The sequence below is a fragment of the Gambusia affinis genome, linkage group LG15 (genome assembly GCF_019740435.1).
Source record: "Gambusia affinis linkage group LG15, SWU_Gaff_1.0, whole genome shotgun sequence".
Classification (NCBI taxonomy): Eukaryota; Metazoa; Chordata; class Actinopteri; order Cyprinodontiformes; family Poeciliidae; genus Gambusia; species Gambusia affinis.
The window spans coordinates 7,434,707-7,453,054 of NC_057882.1; the positions used below are offsets into that span (position 1 = coordinate 7,434,707).

At 38.1% G+C, this 18,348-nt stretch overlaps 1 protein-coding gene across 1 annotated transcript in view; it reads right to left on the reverse strand.

Moving 5' to 3' along the window:
* Nucleotides 1-6,385: 6,385 nt before the first annotated feature.
* opcml (opioid binding protein/cell adhesion molecule-like) overlaps nt 6,386-18,348 on the reverse strand; it is a 148,343-nt gene continuing 136,380 nt past the window's right edge. Inside the window, exons 4-7 of the mRNA XM_044140622.1 lie at nt 14,022-14,159; nt 10,570-10,690; nt 9,086-9,237; nt 6,386-7,880 (exon numbers count right to left, since the gene is read on the reverse strand). Coding sequence (XP_043996557.1) covers nt 7,780-7,880; nt 9,086-9,237; nt 10,570-10,690; nt 14,022-14,159 — 512 coding nt within the window. The 3' untranslated portion in view covers nt 6,386-7,779. The remainder of the gene's footprint in view (nt 7,881-9,085; nt 9,238-10,569; nt 10,691-14,021; nt 14,160-18,348) is intronic.

The following is an 18,348-nucleotide window of genomic DNA, read 5'->3' on the forward strand; positions in this document are numbered from 1 at the left end:
AGTTAAAAAATATTTTCCAAGATGTTAATACAGTAAGCCATACAGATAAGATGCGTGAAACTGCCATCCTCTAAACTGTAATTAGAAAAAAAGAGAGAAGAAAAACATCAAAGCCTTCAAAGCAGCAGAGTGACTAATTTTCTCGATCTAAAGGAAGAAACATGAAAACAATATCAAAATCAGTTTACAAAAAACGGATTTGAACATTTACATGTTGAAAGTGTTTGTCTTGTGGAGAGGCATGCCTGAGCAGAGAGGCATCCACCAGGCAGATCTCCCCCCTGAAAACATGACTAATGAAATGACAGCCATCAACCTTCACAGTCTACAGTGCTTTCATCCGAGGCCAAGAAATGGGTTTCTGCAAAAAAAAAAAAGAAAAACAAAGCCTGAGAAATGGTTACACCTCCTGGTGTGAATCAGAAAAGGACATTGAAATGGCTCCCTTTGTGTGCACGTGTATTTTTATAATCCCAACGAGAAGCACCCTCTGGGTTAAACATGCTGTAGTCACACAATTACAAAGCTCAAGCATATAAGGTATAAACAGATGCAAATGAAGCTGTCAGAGAGGGTTAATTGCTAAAGGTTGAGATTTCTGTAGATAAGCGTGAGCCGTTTCTGTGATGTGTGCCATGACGATCTGTGAAGTATTTAAAAGCTTTCGCAGTGCCCACGCTTGGATGTGGCGTTCTCACGTTGATCTAGTTTTGCCTTTACTGCTTCACATGTTTGGATTTTATACCGGTGGGTTGCCGGTTCGAGCCCCCGCCTGCCTTTCCCGTTGGTGTTGGTCAGTTAGAAGGTCAGTATTTCATGGTAAAGCGTCTTTGAGGGTCATGAGAAGAAGTCTGATGTCATTTCATATCATAACATTTCATAAAAAGACAGTATTGTTTATATATATAAATATATATATGAAGGTATAACACCTTACTTTCTAATTTTCCAAAATTAGTCATAATTGGGCACAATGCTGACGGCTATAGCAACACATACCCAACATACTCTCTAACATATCTGTTGAAGATGAATCTTTGGGCTGCATTAAAAATGTAAGCAATTTGTTGTGAACAGAAGCATAAAAGAAGGAAGATCCTACATTTTGGTAAGTCACATTTGCAGCTTACATGTTCAAATTATTTTTGGTTAATTAAATACCACAGTTAAAAGAAGTTAGGGCCTTCATTTGTTACCCTGAGTTCATGGTTGAATATGATCTAGATCCGTTCTTTCGTCTTGGGATGAAGTTAACAGTGAATTGAACAGAGTTAAAATGTGTTTTTCTTCACTAGCATTCTATTCAAATTTCAATGAAAAGACAAAACTTTGTGTTTATCAGGAATACCAGTGGCACATGTACTAATGTGTAATAAACAGCTGGACTACAACTGTTTGTCTTTTGGCATTCTTGCCCGGTTTTGTTTTTCTTTTGGGAAAGTTAATCTTATCTAACAATTTGGTCACATTTAATATATCAAACCTGATTTTCTGTTGCAGTAATGTTCATTACTATAGATTATGCTTTATTTACTAATACTGGGGGATTTCAAATTGGCATAAAGTAAAAGATAAAAGGAACTGCGTGTGCAAAATCATTTTTTTAATATGAAGGAGAAAAACAAATATGCCTGTTTTGTTTTCATAGCAGCAGATGTCTAGTCATGCTGTAAGATGTTGACTGTTTTCAGAAAATGTCTCTCTGGTTGCTGGTTTTTCCAAACAGTTGTGTCCAGGATGTGTGGGGACTGCAGAGATGCCAGCTGCATTTTTATTTTTTTTTGCTGAGCCTTAGACCTGTGCAAGTCCTGATTAATGGAAAAGTTCATTTTTTGTTTTTGTTGCAGTCTGGATCTGCCTTACTGTGAGGAGGAGTCAAACCACACAGTGCTCAGAATAATGCCAGTGGATCAGATGATCAGCAGGTCCTGCTACACAACGTAATGGACACGCAGAATTCTGTGTCCCAGAAAATGTTAATATAAAACAATAAATAATTTTAAAACATAAATGTCAGAGCTCCAAATAGAATGTCCATTTCCTGACAGTCAATGCTTGGTGGAGGTTTCTTTTGCATGAATGACTGCATTGTTGCAACAAGTCATGTGGTTTTGACTTTAAGTCAATGTAGTAATAGTTCACTTTTTTATCAATAAACGTGTAAATAATGAGTTTTATTTGACAAAAAAATATTAAATGTTTTTGCGACGCTCAATTTTTTTTAGCTACAATTTTGCAATCAATTTTTCAAAATTAGTTGAGGGGGGAAAAAAAAAAATCAAGTGTTCTGACAAAAATGTTGAAAGTTTTCTTAGAAAATAATTGCAGTCGAAACCTGCTATTGTTTGTCTGGTTAAATCTACAAATAACTTATAAAGTTGGATTTTTATCCTTGTAACATTTTTCTCCAGCCGCCTCCACTCCTCACCTCAGAGGAAAATAAATAAATAAATAAATAAATAAATAAATAAATAAATAAATAAATAAATAAATAAATAAATAAATAAAACTAAACGGAAAAAAGTTTAACACAAAAACTGGAAGAAGAAAATGTCCATTTGTCCTGTTGTTCGTTCTCTATCGTCTTCTTTTGGTCGTGATTTTTCTTGTAGCTTTCTAAGACCTCCTATTTAGACCCACGGCAGGGCAGCGTCGATGCCCTCGACCTTGGCTGTGGAGCAGCATCACATTTCCCAGCAACACTAAGTCTTTTGGGACTTGAGCAGATTCTCAGACCGCAACGAGACGGTTTCTTCCCAAACTGCTGTTAGCGGACAGTTTGTATCCTGCAGCCGGACAAAAGGGAAAACATGCAGCAACGAACGTAAGCAGCTTAAGTGTAAACAGCTGAGCTACCGTATGTGTTTCCAATAATCACAGAACAAAAGCGGAACATTCTGGACACGGAATCGGTGGTCAAATTTTATTTCTACCTTCCGTGTTACCGCAGCAGCCACTGCGTCTGAAACCCACAGCAGTGTGAGGAGCGCTCCTGTGCGTGTCGTCCTGTTCAGTGCTGTGGGGTCAGGAGCCAATCCTCGACCCTCCATTCTCACACACTCAAACACACAATTTAGGAGCAATGAAAAAGGAACTCATGTCCAGCCTGTCAAATTGTCGAATGAGAAATAACTGCCTCTGAAAACACTAAGTGGGTTTCGTCTCTCACAATATGGCTCACTTTTTTTTTTTTTTTGATAATCATCACCAGTAAATAGTTCAACACTGCAGAATGAATACGGAAGGAAATTGTTGCACACACTCCACCTTCTATGTCAATAACTCTGACTCCTGAATTGACACGGCTTGATTTTCTCTGCTGCACTTCATTTCCACTCTGGTGTGGACCTGAGTAGATCTAAGCGTTGGGCTTCCAGGAGATCCTGTCTCATCACCCAAACGGATATATTCTCCCCGGGATATTTTGTTCTTTCTTTTTTTCACTCTTCTCTTCATGACTCACTTCCTGAGAGTCTCTTCCATTTTGTCAACTCTTTAAATAAGTTCCTTTTTGATACCGCTGCCAGCAATTGATCAGTAGCATCTATTTTACACAAAGTAAATCACACTTGTTTAAAACCGTAACAATTGATATACATCTATTTAATTATTCATTCATTTTTCTCTGAATTAATTTTTTTAAGAATTGAAAACATGATAATGGAAACCGTTAAAGACAAAGCAGGGGATGAAGGATTCTTTCTTGATCGTTACAAGAGAAGTTCTATTGATCAATCTAAACAATGAAAAAAAAAAAAGAAAAAGAAAAGGTTGCAATTGGATCTGTGCAGTTTGGACATTTTGCTTTTCGCCGTACAATGAGAGCACCGGGTCAAAACTACGATGTCTGCAAGGAAATAGAAACAAGAAAAAGTGTTCAGACTTTCAGATTAAGTGCACTTAAGATAAGATAAGATCATTTTTATTTGTCTCCCATAGGAGAAATTAACTTTATTTTGATTGAATGACGTCTCGACGAGGACTTCAGCCACAAGCTTAATGCTTCCAAAGACAGAAAATAATCTTTTGTCTTTGGATCTTCAGATAATCCGTCTCATCTGCAGACCCCTGGGGGAACCATCGTCGGGGTCGTTTAACCTTGCAGGCGCGACCATCACCAGCCATTACGGACATCTGGGAGAGACGCCTTTCAGAACGAATGGAAAACGGAGGCAGAGCAGACAGGGGGTGGCCATGGCAACCAGATAGCATGAACACTTGTAATACAGCCATTAGCTGTATTATATTGACATATGCTTAAACACCGACATATGTTTCCCCTACTCAATTTGCTTGTTTTGCAACATGATAATGTGACAGCTGGCATCTGGACACTTGGTAAAAAGTCGAGCTCAGTGTGTGAAAGTGATCTTTGATGTTGGTAACAGAGGCAGAAACATGTCAAAGCTTCTGGCTTGAGGATGTTGAAAGGGACGGACGGAGGAAGAAGGGAAAGAAAAATAAAGAGGAAGGACCAGTTTCCTTTCAACATGTTTTACAAAGTAATATTTGAAACTTTTGAGAGTTTTAAAATCATTTTTGAGCCTGAGAAGAAAACGACCAATGTCATTGTAATGTTGCTATTTTCTTCTAATTATTAAAATTTCGAAAGTAAAATAAATAAATAAATGCAGCCATCTATCTATCTATCTATCTATCTATCTATCTATCTATCTATCTATCTATCTATCTATCTATCTATCTATCTATCTATCTATCTATCTATCTATCTATCTATCTATCTATCTATCTATCTATCTATCTATCTATCTATCTATCTATCTATCTATCTATCTATCTATCTATTGTATCTACATACAGTATATGGCAGATATAAATGCCACACCTTTGGAAAAACACAACTTAAATTCTAGAGTCGGTTTGTTTTTTTATTTTTTAATCGAGATTTAAAATAAAGTGATTCAAGATTATTGACATCAATATTTGTCATGTTGCTCTATCTGGAATGGAAAGTATGACACAGACCCTTTAACCTTTGTTTGCAGAAGGTCATAGCTGCAAAAAAAAAACAACAAACAAAAAAACAAACAAACAAAACGGCTAAAGATAGATATCACATCCTGTGAAATACACTGACTGGCCAAAAAAAAAAAAGGTGTCTTTTTGGAGGAGAAGTGCAGGGATTATTGTTTCAGCTGGCAGCAAGTTCAACTTGTGTGATGCAGCAAATAGCCAGAGTCAAAGACTGGGCCTAACTGGACTGAATCAGAGTGTAAAGAGTGTTTCAGGTTCAGGTACATTTACAGACAGATTGAATATAATTATGTGCTTTACAGACGTTGGTCTACCTTACTGTCTCATCGATCTCGGTTACATCAAAAAAATTATAACAATCTGGAAAAAGAAATGAAACATTACTTCCTCTTCACGTTTCTTTTTTTTTCTTTTTTTTGGCCAGACACTGTAGTCCGTAACTGACTGGTTCACTATCATCTTCACAAGCACATAGGTGAGTAAAGTACAAAACACTCCCATATACATCAGTCTCATCCGGGTTCCTCTGTCTTTAACACGATTCTTACTCATAGGTTTGCGCGAGAGTGGAGTGAACGACAGAGGGACGTCACGTCGGCAACCGCTTGTACAGTGGGGAACTTAGTCAAATGGTTGACTGAAAATTGTCCCCTGAACGTCGGTCCAGGATAAACAGCGTCCACTGTTGATGTCGGGCACATCGGGTTAAAAGTACACATTCACAACACATGAATGTCGCTTCATAGCAGCTACAGGGAACATTCATACGTGTTGACATTAGTGAGATGTTTTGCTCTAATATCGTTTCAAAAAAAAATTAAACCAAAGAAATTCTTTAGCAAGCGAGGCAAAGAAATACTCACTGGATGACTGGACAGACATTTCAAGTCTTCATTTTTCTTTTCTCTCTCTCTCTCTCAGTTTTACACGACTGCAGCATGACAGCAGACATGTACCGTAGACTAAACAACAAATCCAGGAAAAGATGGAAGTTTGACGCAGATAGAAAGACGAAACAACAAGAAGCCGGGATGTCCCGATGCTACGCAGGCGTCCCAATCCTGAATAATGACTCAGGAGATCCTGATGAAAGTCTGATGAAGCTTCAATGCCAGAAGCTGACGCAGTGGCATGATTTGCAGCCAATTTTGGAAAAAAAAAAGAGAGAAAGATATTTTTCCTCCAACAATGTTTTAAATTTTTGTATTTTTGTCATCGTTAAATGTTTGGGCTTTGCTCTACCCAGGACAGTCCATAATTTAGTTATTATCCACTCCATCTCTTTAGTCCTCGTCATCTTGTTGGGTTCAGTTCTGCTTTCGCTTTAAGTCTTTCAGATGGTCTCATATTTCTCAAGCACCCCCACAACCCACAAATTGCTTAATGTCAAACGTGTCCACCGTTGTGGTAGACAAAAATTTAAAACCATGAATGCAACTCAGCCTCACTGGAATCCTGATCAGAAACATCCCAGATTCTCAGTAATACTTATACTGATATGAATTGAGAGGAATGATTGCTTTAGGTGTGAACATTGCACATTTAAGTTTTACTTCCATTTCCCAGCAACAATAAATAAAATGTCAAAAAAATAAACTATAAACGTAGATAGAATAAAGATTTAGCACAATTAACCTGTCATGCGTTTTCCCTTAAACGTCAAAAAGATGGCTGTAAAATCGAAACATAAAGTCTGGTTTGCATAGAGGTCTAATGCTCAGAAAAGAAGCATGAGGACCACTGTGGCAGTCTAAGAAGATATGGATTAAATAACCTGGGCTTGTTTAAAGCAAGGAGTCTAGAGGACAGAGGAAATATAATGGTTTGGGAACAATAGGTACAACAAAATCAAAAAGTAAGAAGTCGTTAATTAAAGCTGACACAGTTCACGACGCTGTCAAACAGGCGTCAGTTCTGAGCCGACAGCGCGCAGACCGAACCGTCGTCCCTCCTAACGCTTTTAATTTAAAGCAAAAATCAAACCAGTGAGTCGCACGAATCGAAATTCAGACTGTCGGTATGAACATGCCTTGAAGCTGCTATGACTCTGTGATGACGAGGTGTTTCAAAAAAAAAAAATCTCAGAAATTAATGCCTTCTCAGAGTGCAGGAGTTAACTGTTCACTTTGTACATTTTCTACACACACTATGATCGAGGTAAAAATGAGGATGCACTATGCAGTAGGACTTTGCCTGAGAAATAATGGTGTATTCTGTAATATTCTCGACTGATCGCCTCGAAGGACCAGCGTTCTTTCTGTTTTGCATACAACTGTAAAAAATACAGTGAAATTCAACAATCACATTGCATTATTTCCTTTTCTTTTTTCTCATCGACTTAAAAAAGCTTACTGGTACTGTACAGATATTGAACAGATGTCACACAATAATAGTATTAATCTGAATTTACACTTCAATATTGGGCAACAAACAGTCAACTATCAACAGTAACACACATTTTTTTCTTTATTCTTTTTTTTTTTTCCTATGTCACATACAAAAGAAGGTTTTTTTTTTGGGGGGGGGGACACACAAGCTCTGTAGTTTTACCATCATCAAATTAGTGCATGTTTAAACGTTTCCCTTCTCTCCACAGTTGCCTGTCACTCTTGGTGAACCGACAGAGAACAGACTCCGATGTAAAGCCGAAAAGGAAATACGAAAGAAAGCAAAGAGTGTGAGCCAGTGGCGTTCTTGGTTTTTCCTGTTCTTCTCTCAGGACTAAATCGTCTGTTCTTGTTGCTCAGCGCTGCGAGAAGCTCGGAGTGAGGGCCACGTTTTCCATCAGAACTTGAGCATGTGGGATAAGGCTACAGTCAGCAGGAGGCAGAGGGAGCAGCGGCGGAACATGGGCGTCCCGTTTACATCATGCATTGCACCCGGACCTGCAGAAGAAGCAGAACGTTATTCCATATCTGTCTCCAAAATTTATTTTATTCATTTTCAGTGTTTGCACTGCAGGAACTTTAGCGACAGTTCACTTTTTTTCGTTTAAGCATGAGGAACAAACATATTTTAAATTGAAAAAAACAAACAAACGAAAAAACAATGTCGGACAAGGTTTCAAACACATATTTTAAAAATTCACAAAAGTTGTTTTTGTCTATTCCCAACATTCAGTGGATGTAATTTGGATGATGATAGCTCTCAGATTTGACTCCACAGTAGGTGGATCTGAAATACATATGATTTGTTAAATATACAACTCTAGGATACGAGTAGCGACAACCCTTTGTCAAGAATAGTTTACCAGGTTAAATGCTCTCTAATCAAATGAGATTTTAATTTTTTTCCTCCCCTCCAGGGGTCTTTTGTGGGCTCTAGTGTCCCTTATATGAAAGTAGGCTGACAGGAAAATGGGGAAGACAAACGTTAAATGTCGCCGGGTCCGGGAATCGAACCCTCAGTCAACGGCCACGTCGAGGACTCAAGGCCTTCAAACGTGTGTCGCGCTATCCACTAATCAAATGAGATTTGAGGATTTCTCAAACCTGCGTGAAAGAATGAAAGCAACACTCCAGGTGATTTCCTTTATTTTTTATGAAGGAATCACAAATCAAAATCTCAGATTTTACTGTTTGACTAAAACTTTGTTTTCGCTCCTTCTAGCTCTGAAACTGCAGGGTTTTTTTTGTTGTTGTTTTTTTTTTTTTTTGGTAAGAAATCACTCAGTGCTTGCTGTTCATTTCACCCTCTAAAAGGGAGAGATGAAACAGGCATATTTAAAATAAAATGACATGTTAGGTTTCATGAAAATAATGAGGTTTGCAGGCTGAGCACAGGTTTCACTTTGTTTCACAAATCTAAATATAGCCCTTTTTTTAATATAAACATATAGATACTTTTCAGACAACGTTTGGCCTTAGAGAATAAAATACATTCCATTATTTTTATTACATTTTTTTATTTGGCCTAGTTGTCAGCCTCCCTATTTCCTTTAAGGTCCTTTTCCTTCCACGCAGTAGAACAGTGTTGGATAACGACGCAGCTGATGAATAGTAAAGTCGGCTAACAGTGAGTTACATAAAGAACCAAGACCTTCTACAACAATGTGAATTTTTAGGACTTTTTAAAGTATTTCTATACTCACCATAAAGAATTATACTGGCATTAGTGATTCCCATGGTGTTCATGGCGACACAGGTGTAGTTTCCATAGTCTTCTTCTGAGACGTTGAAAAAGATGAGCAGTGACTGTTTTCCTTGAGTCTCTATCTTAAGACCGTTTATTCCATTGAGAAGCCTGTAAAATACAGACGATTAGGGTTCAAGCAATAATCAATAATCTACGCTTTTCAATTCGTCCTCATTCTGTTGGCTCAGATGTTATTTATCACATTAGTAACAAATACAATCAGCTCAAAACAGAAATAAATCTGAAGAAATACACAATTCTTATCCCGTATCAAACATTTCCACAGTTGTTTGTAATATTTAATATTTAAAAAAAAAAAAAACTCCACTAATCTCTTATTTTTAAAATTTTATTAGTCACATTCCCTCAACGTTATGTTTGTCCTTCCGTATGTAGCGCATTATTTGGTTCTGGTTGCTTTTTTTTTTTTAGGTGACTAGTATTTGTTTGTAACAGGGGTTTGATAGATTTTTACTGATCCAATGTATTCACTCAAAAGCCCTGTACAGATTTCCGAGTTTGGTCCAATCAGGTAAACCTTACATTATTTACAGCTGGTGACCAGAGCAGAAAAAAAACAAACAAACAAAGAATTGAGGACAAAAGCATGAAACGTTTTAAATTTGCGGCGATCCAACAGGAGCTCTGGAAAGTGACTGGTGGACATATGGAAAGACAATCCGTCATATATTTGTGCACTTTGTAATACGTGCTGGAATGTAACAGAAATGTTCAAATTTGTCACCAACAAATGGTAAAATGGCTCAAGAGCATTTTAAGGGTCAGTCAGGGTGAGTGACAACCGTTTCATTTTATGTTGCAGGTTTTTATTACGAGGACAAAAAAGGTTTTACTTTGTATTCCCCATGACTTAAAGACAGTCCTTATCATTTTCATAGCAACAGAGGTCTACTTCGAGTTTTAGAAGTCGACAGTAAAATGTAAATTAAACACAATGGAATTTATTGAAACGCTGTAATTCTAGTCACCTGTTAGCCAAACGGCATTCATTTCTTTTTCAAGTTTTACCAAATTCTAACAGAACCAAACATGTTCTAATACAACCCTTTGTCAAGAACAGTTGAAATGCTTTCCATAAATAAATTTTCTAATCTCTGACAAGTTCCTTTGGTAATAATTCCTACATTTTGAATGAAACACGCACACAGCAAAAACCAGTAATGGCTGCATTTTAATCCAGAGATTATTTATTTTTTCCTTTTTACAAAACATGATAAAATGATAATGAGGATTTCATTTAGTAAATAAATGTTTTCATATAATATGAATAAACATTTTATTAATTCACAGATCCAAATGACATGCAATGAAAAGTGACCGAATCCCGTGTAAAAACCAATGGGGATGGAAAAAAAAAGACTAAGTGTTGTTCTTTTCAAAGCCGTTCTCACAGACACAGGAAGCAGAGAAGGTACTCGCCTGCGGTCGTCTTTGTACCACTCAAAATCTGCCCTCGGAACGGCAGAGGCTTCGCACTGCAGAACCCCTCTTTGTCCAACCGGAGTGCCTGTACTCCTCGCCTTGGAAATGAAGGGAGGGTCTAAAAATGAAGCGGGGGGGAGGGAACAAAACCATCAAACCCAATCCATGCCGATTTAATACATTTAAAAAATAATAACACAATATATAAGTTCTACACCCCTCCTTTTTCAGTTTCCCAAATGGAAACGTGAATAAATGTAAAGTTATTGCTGTAAACTCAACTCTGACTGGTAACGTAGACTTAGACTTGTTTTATTTTCATTGCACAAAGAAACATAATGTCAGCGTAATTATTACGCTTCAAGTTTTGTGTAGCTTTGTTTCTTTTTTTTTTTCCCATGGCAACTGAAGGAAATTAGTTCCACTAATCATTTATCACATTTTATGCCAATTAAATGGGCTGCACAGTGGCGCAGTTGGTAGAGCTGTTGCCTTGCAGCTAGAAGGTCCTGGGTTCGATTCCTGGCCCGGGTCTTTCTGCATGGAGTTTGCATGTTCTCCCTGTGCATGGTGGGTTCTCTCCGGGTTCTCCGGCTTCCTCCCACAGTCCAAAAACATGACTGTCAGGTTAATTGGTTTCTCTAAATTCTCACTAGGTGTGAGTGTGTGTGTGCATGGTTGTTTGTCTTGTATGTCTTTGTGTTGCCCTGCGACAGACTGGCGACCTGTCCAGGGTGAACCCCGCCTCTCGCCCGGGACGCAGCTGGAGAGGAACCAGCAACCCTCCCGACCCCATTTAGGGAAGAAGGGTGTAAAGAAAATGGATGGATGGATGGATGCCAATTAAATCATTCAGTGCTTTAATGCAGAGTTGAGAACAAACCTTAGGGACTAAGTGATAAACTAGGAAGGGGACAAATAGAATGAGGAAGTCTACAGAGACTCCCACGTTCATTGCTGGAAACAATAAGATTAGCAGCATCATCTCCAAAGCTGAGGTTTTAGATTTAAGCCAAAACGAAAATGCACATTCATCACACCGAAGGGGAGATTTTCTACTAACCTACAGTGGAAGTTTCTGATATGAAACCAGTGCAGCTTCGCCAGACTCCACACAAAAAGGCTTATAGAGAACCACGGATCTTTATTTTCTGAGACCCGACTACTGCTCCACTTTTCAGACACCTTATCTAACCGAGACCGACACAAACCTTGCAATAAAACACACAGTACGCATCATTTTATAGCTCAGAAGAAAATCCCACTTGTTTTAAACGGAGGAATGCGTCCCTCATGAATAAAGATTTTAATTTAATGAAGCCATGTATAATTTATCATTTCAATTAATGATAAAAACTAAAAAAAAAAAAAAAAAAAAATGGTGGTTGGTTTTTATGTTATTTACTTTAGAATCAGACACAAGAAAGAAAGAAAGAAAAAAAATCTTTCTTTCCAGACTTTCAGCCTTGAGCTCAAATAAAAAAAATAAATAAAAAAACCCCCCGAAACTTCTCAAACATAGAATTTAACTTTAATTAGCCAGGTTTATGTGATGTGGACGTTCCTTGTTCGTATTGTTAACATTAGCTTTTAAAGCAGCCGTGATCCATCTCACTCCATCAATGCATTAATTATCCATCAGCAGTGGAAAGTTATATGTCGATCAAAGCAGAATCCCCTCTAGCCCAACCTCTGATGGATTTCTTTTCCTCTTTAGATGATACTCTAAAATTTCCACCTGCTGATGCGGATGGGATAATTCTGCGTGTGTCAAACACACAGTTCCACCTTGAAGAAATTATTTTCACTAAAACACATGATTTTGTGGAAATATCCCTGGATAATCTTCTCAGAAATACTTTTGCAATAATTACACTATTTTTATTTTTTTAATTAGCACAAATGTCTTATTCAACTCATCATGACCAACATCCTGGACTATTACTAGGCGAGTTTCTGGTTTTTCTAATAGACATTTATTGCACGAGAAAAGTCAAACCGTTACCATAAAAAATGCCTCAAGTTGAAACAGAAATCCAATTTAAAACTTGTTCCTTATTGTGAGGCAAACTACACATCCTTTATGTTGCTGCCTCACATTGGTTGACATGGCGATGAAGACAAGCAGCTCAATTAAAACAGTAAATATCCAATCAGGCAGAATGGAATAGTTTTCTTGTTTGAGGTGACCTTGCTAAAATTCTCTGACAAGAAAATTAATCTCTTTATTTCATTTCATCATTTCATAAAACAAATATCATTTTTATTTTTATTTTTTTTTCATATTTGAAGACAAATTTGAAAACGTCCAGTTTTGGTACCCTTAGAACTGGATGAGGGTACTAACTATGAAGAGATGATTTTTTTTTTTTTTTCAGGTAGCATTTGATTCTAAAAAAACCCAACAATTTTTAAAAAAGTTTTACGTAAAGCATGTAGCATCACATGGATAATCTGATGTGCAAGCTGCACTTGGATGCACCATGAGACTGTTTAGACGCTGCATATCATCACAAAACAAAGAAGGAAATGCATCTTGACGGGGGAATTCGACAGAAATGTTCAACAATTCCGTAGTTACATTAAATGTGTGTTCTCCGCAAATCCACGTTTGCTGAGAACATGAAAACACTTCAATCAACAATAAATTAAAACGTTAAAATTAAACTATTTCCAGTGATCCGTTTGTCAGTTTTCTACCTTGTCCTGAGCCTAAAACGTGATGTCGCTAAAACAAAGCCTTTTTGTATTTTATTATTTCATTCAGAACATAAATAAGAAACATTTTTCTGTTTTTAGATTTTGACTGTCAGTGGAACTGAAAGAACAAATAATACTTGGAGTTTAAAGCCATCAAAAGCTTCTGTTTTCCTTTATAATTGAAGGCCTGGTATATTCTTTGAGAAGCAGGTAGCATCTGTTTACAGTCCATTCTGTTGAATTTCATATCGTAGCATTTTTCAAAAGAGTTGTTTTTTAATTTTTAAATTTTTTAAATTTAGCACACAAAGACGCTTAGTGATGTTGGAGAAAATCTTACCGTGACATTCAAAAACTCCCTACTGCCCTTGCAGAAACCTGTTTCCAGTTTGCGTTGGTGCATGTACACGTTGGTTCCCCAATGTTAAGCCCTGCACTTGAAACTGCCTTTGTGTGCATGTTCCAGGACCAGGTTACCAAGTAGAGGTTCAATAACAAACCACCTCTTACCTTGCTTTAGTCAAATGTATCCAGCCACACAAAAAGCTGATTACTGTTACGGGTCGACGCACATCGACGGTGCCATAAAACACTGGAACTTGCGTCAGAAGCATTTCTGTTTGCTCCTCTTTTTGCAGGGAAAGGATGTTGCAACCAAAACAGCTCCAAACATCCTGAACCCCCCGATGTCGCCTGAAAGTCAAGAGCCGTTTCCATTCTGACCATGTATACGGCGGCTGGGTGCTTACAGTTGACTGTGACTTGCACTCTCCGGATGTCAGAGCTGGAGATGTCGTTTGAGGCGATGCACTCGTATATTCCCGACTGCTCTTTGGTGATGGAGATCAGCTCCAAATGTTCCCCCTCGGTCACAAATTTATGGCCACCTGCACCGGGTAGAGAAAACGGGAAACATGGGCATTTAGTCTTGAGACAATACTCACTGGTTTCAGTGGTTTAACAAACCTGATGAATATTAAACAAAATGTTACACTTTATTTGTATTTGCAATATTTGATATTACACTTATATATTAATCCAAATTACAATCTTCGTATTCACACCCTACATGTGGTGGTAAAAAAGGCAAAGTTAGTCAGAAAAAACTGTTTACTACCTTAGGAGACTTGAGCAATAACCTAAAGGCAAAACTAAAGGCAGCCATGTTTTCTGAGGTGATCACAGATAGTAAGGTTTCTCTTTGGTCAGGAGAATTTGGTTCACATACTGCGGACATATAAAGTCACGGCGACACCTGTTTCATTTTTCCAGTGTGTTGAAATAGATCAAATGTTTATTTCTGATCTTTTGCTGTTTAATAAATTAAAAGGAATTTGTCTTTTGCTCGGCCAGACCCTTCTTTAGAGACGTAGACCGTCATCGCACAAAGACACAACAAAGAGTTTGGCAACAAAATGTCGCTGGCTACTGGAGTGCAAAGAAAAAAATACTGCAAAGATGTAAGTGCGCCTGTAAATAGATGATGACATATATATATATACACTTCTGACCTTTGGTGCTGCTGCACCTGCATCACACAGCGATAAACTTGGTCAAGATTCTGAGAGTGAGGAAGCTGCAGAGTTTGATATATTTCCTACATGTCAGACATCCTCAGGGTCTGATCTGCTAAAGGTTTCCGTGCATAACAACAGACACAAACTTGATATCAAGTGCAAACTTGATCTGCAAACAACACATACGCAAACGGGATTGTGTAGCAAAACGAGGAGAATCGCAGGCGCAATAAATTTAGCATTGCGAAGGTTTACAACCAGACTGCTAGATGCAGTTTTTGCGACTGTATCTAATACTATTGAAAAATAGGTGTAAAACTGGAATTGTATGTATTCGGTCACTGTGGAACTGTGGCGTAGTTACATTGACCTCATCTTGTCCAATAGTTGGAACATTTAAATGATGCAAAATAAAATAAAAAAATAAAAAAAGCAGATTTTGAGCTGCATAATTCATCACTTTATGGCAGCACGCTGCTGCTTCTTGATGCTCTGTGGGAGCGCATCTATTTTGCCCTGAAAAGGTGGTGCAGATTATATTTATCAGCATGTTACACAAAGATGTCGGCTGGTGGCGTGGCACATGCCAGATCACATATTGAGTAAAGTGGGTGGGTGTCAAAACACCCACGTCCCCCATCAGATGCCCATATAAGCCTTTTTTAAAAAATAAAAAAACACAAGCTAGCAGGAATGGAGCCAAAGGAGGCCTCTGCGTGCGACAGCTCATCAGTCTTGTTCTATTTTGAATCGAGGATTTACCCTTGGCTGAAGTTCAGTGATCTGTTCTGACTCAGCGGACATCACTGCAACCTATCTTGTGCTACTAGAAAGGAAAAAATATAAAGTCTGTCCCATAGCAACAATGTTAGTCCCAACATTACCTGAAATTCCCCGGCTGGTTTTCTGCGCAAACTACATTAATGACTATTGATTGCCTGGAGGCTGGTTGGCAGGGGAGACGATGACTTGTAATGTGCAGCTTCCTGTCCGCACCACACTGAAAGACTGTTTCACTGTTTTTTTTTTGTTTTTTTTAAGTAACATAGACAACATTTGATCATCTTTAAATTTAAAACTGAAATACTTATGACTATTCTAATGAGTAATTCTTAGGCTTTTGACCCCAATCTCTTATTTTATTAAATCTTTTTTTTGTATGCCTCTTTTCCCCCAGAGAATCGAATTTGCGCCACTTCCAGATGTGGTACAAGTTTGGATGCGTGTCCGATCATTTTTCATTTTACTCTAAACTGTCACGCCGCACGTCCACCGACTTTTGCGTCGCTGACGTGAATCGCGCATCATGTTCCTTCACCAGAACAACCCAGACACTGTAAATAAAGAAGAAAAATGGAGATGATGGCTGACGTTTATAATGATGAAATTACAAAAGAAGTCTGTGTCAATGAAGTGCATCGCTATCACACCACCAGTGGTCTGACTGCACATCCGAACAGACCTCTCTACAAAACACCACCGCAATTAGGTTGTGCTTTCTTTTTCTTTACTCGCTTTGTCTTTTTACGATCTCCTGATAATACTGCCAGCTCCCGCTGCTCGGTATCTTTACTATCGATCCATAGACAATAGATTGATATGTCTATGGATCCCTCTGTAGTACATTATTACTTCCTTTAGAGGCCTCTGTATAAACCGTTCACAGATAAGACTGACTGCCGTCACGTTTGTTTAGTATTATGAATGGTTACACACAAAAAAAATGGATTTTAGCCAAAAATAATAATAAAAATACTGGCACTGATTGTAGCCTAAGTTATGGTTCAAACCTTGTTTTGTTTCTTGAGCAGAATGTATTGCTGGATCACCTTTAAAAACTGTATTTAGGGTTGGAATGGTGGTTAAAAATGGCCGGTGGCGGCTAAAACCTGGGCTGGCTAGAGCTCTGATTTATTTTCACAAAGCACTAAAGACAGTGCTTTGTGAAAATAAATTAGACATTAGTCCTGTCTATCTTACTAGCAGTGCTTACTAGACTGAATGACTTAGGCAGAATCAAACTGTTAAGCATACCTCACTTAAGGCAGAGCAAATACAAATAAAATCCAGTTCTCACCAGCTGCTATGAAAGTGTTTTAAAACTCTGGGTATCTTAAGATTTCAAAACATCTCCTTCACATCTCTCGTCTCTCTAGGCATTAGTTTTTGACTCTTGGGTGAGAGCTGCTTCATGAACTGTTCTGTAGCTGCACTTTCACAGCACTTCTGTGAAAAAGTGTTTTATTATGACATAAATGCTGATTTTTTTTAAATTTTTAATTATTATTATTTTTTTCTTCCTGTGCTAGGCGAGAAAAATAAATCCAAATCAACTGAAATGTCAATCAAGCAATATTTCTATATAACACCATAATGTGCAGACGTTACTGCAGCCGGCTGGGGATTCACTGCAAAGGCTGTGGGCAAGGGGATAATCAGCTTGTTGCACAGAACCTGGGGATCTGCTAGCAGTTAATTGAACATTTTCATCACGGATAACTAGATTAGGTAGAAGGAATGCTGCTGAGTTAGTAGACTTATCTTCTGGCAGCCAAGGAGCGAGAGAATTGCGCCGACAATAATGTAATTTACTCACTAAATTTACGGGAGATTTGATTATTTATGTCTGAATTCAAACACTGTGGTTTTCCTTCAAAGTTTAAGGCTGTAAAACCGTTTAAATATCAGCGTCAATTTAGAAAATGAAGTTGTTGCTTTTTTTTCTTTATTTCTTTTTTTTTATTTTATTTGGAAAGCAAGTGCGAACCCGTTTGCGTTTCAGCGCTGAAAGCTGAGTGAGCGCTCCGAGCTGCTGCTGCTGGGTTTTGTCCCAATGAGTACGTTCGTCTCGGCTCTCATCTGGTTCCCATTAAGCCCGCCGCAGATCATTCATTTGGAGATGAGCGAACATGCGTGCGGGCCTTTATGGAGGAATAATCAGTCACATCTCGGTATTCAAATAGCAATCTGAAGGGAGCACAGGTGGAAATAGCTCGGACAATAGTCTGTTTATTCCATGACTACAAAACCAGAACGCCGGAGCGTTTCTAAAAGCTGCGAAAATAACGACCTCAGAATAAATATTAGGACATAAATGTCAATCTAACTTACCGCGGAGAATACAATTAAAGAGTGAGTCGTGAAAAATCACATAGTACTTGCAGTGAAGAAAAGCAAAAAAAAAATGCAAAAAATGCAAAAAAAAATCAATCATCATCATTATCTACCCCCTTGTGGAATGATCTGTGGCACTTGCCAAATCTTTTGTGCAACATTAGCATCCATACAACGTGACTCCATGACTAATAGACACGTTAAAGGGCTGGGCGGTGGCCGACACAAAGAGCAACTAAAAACACTTCACACAAAACCTCAGCGGTAGAAACCATTAGCCTGAGCAAATCTGGTGTTCAGACACTGAACATTAAGGCTTCAGCAGAGAAATTAGTCCGGACCAATTAATGGTTTTACAGTAGAAAAGAGCAGAAGACCGGGGATGAGAAAAAGGTTAGAAAATGACATACAAAGCACATAATAGAACATAGTATTTGCTAACCTC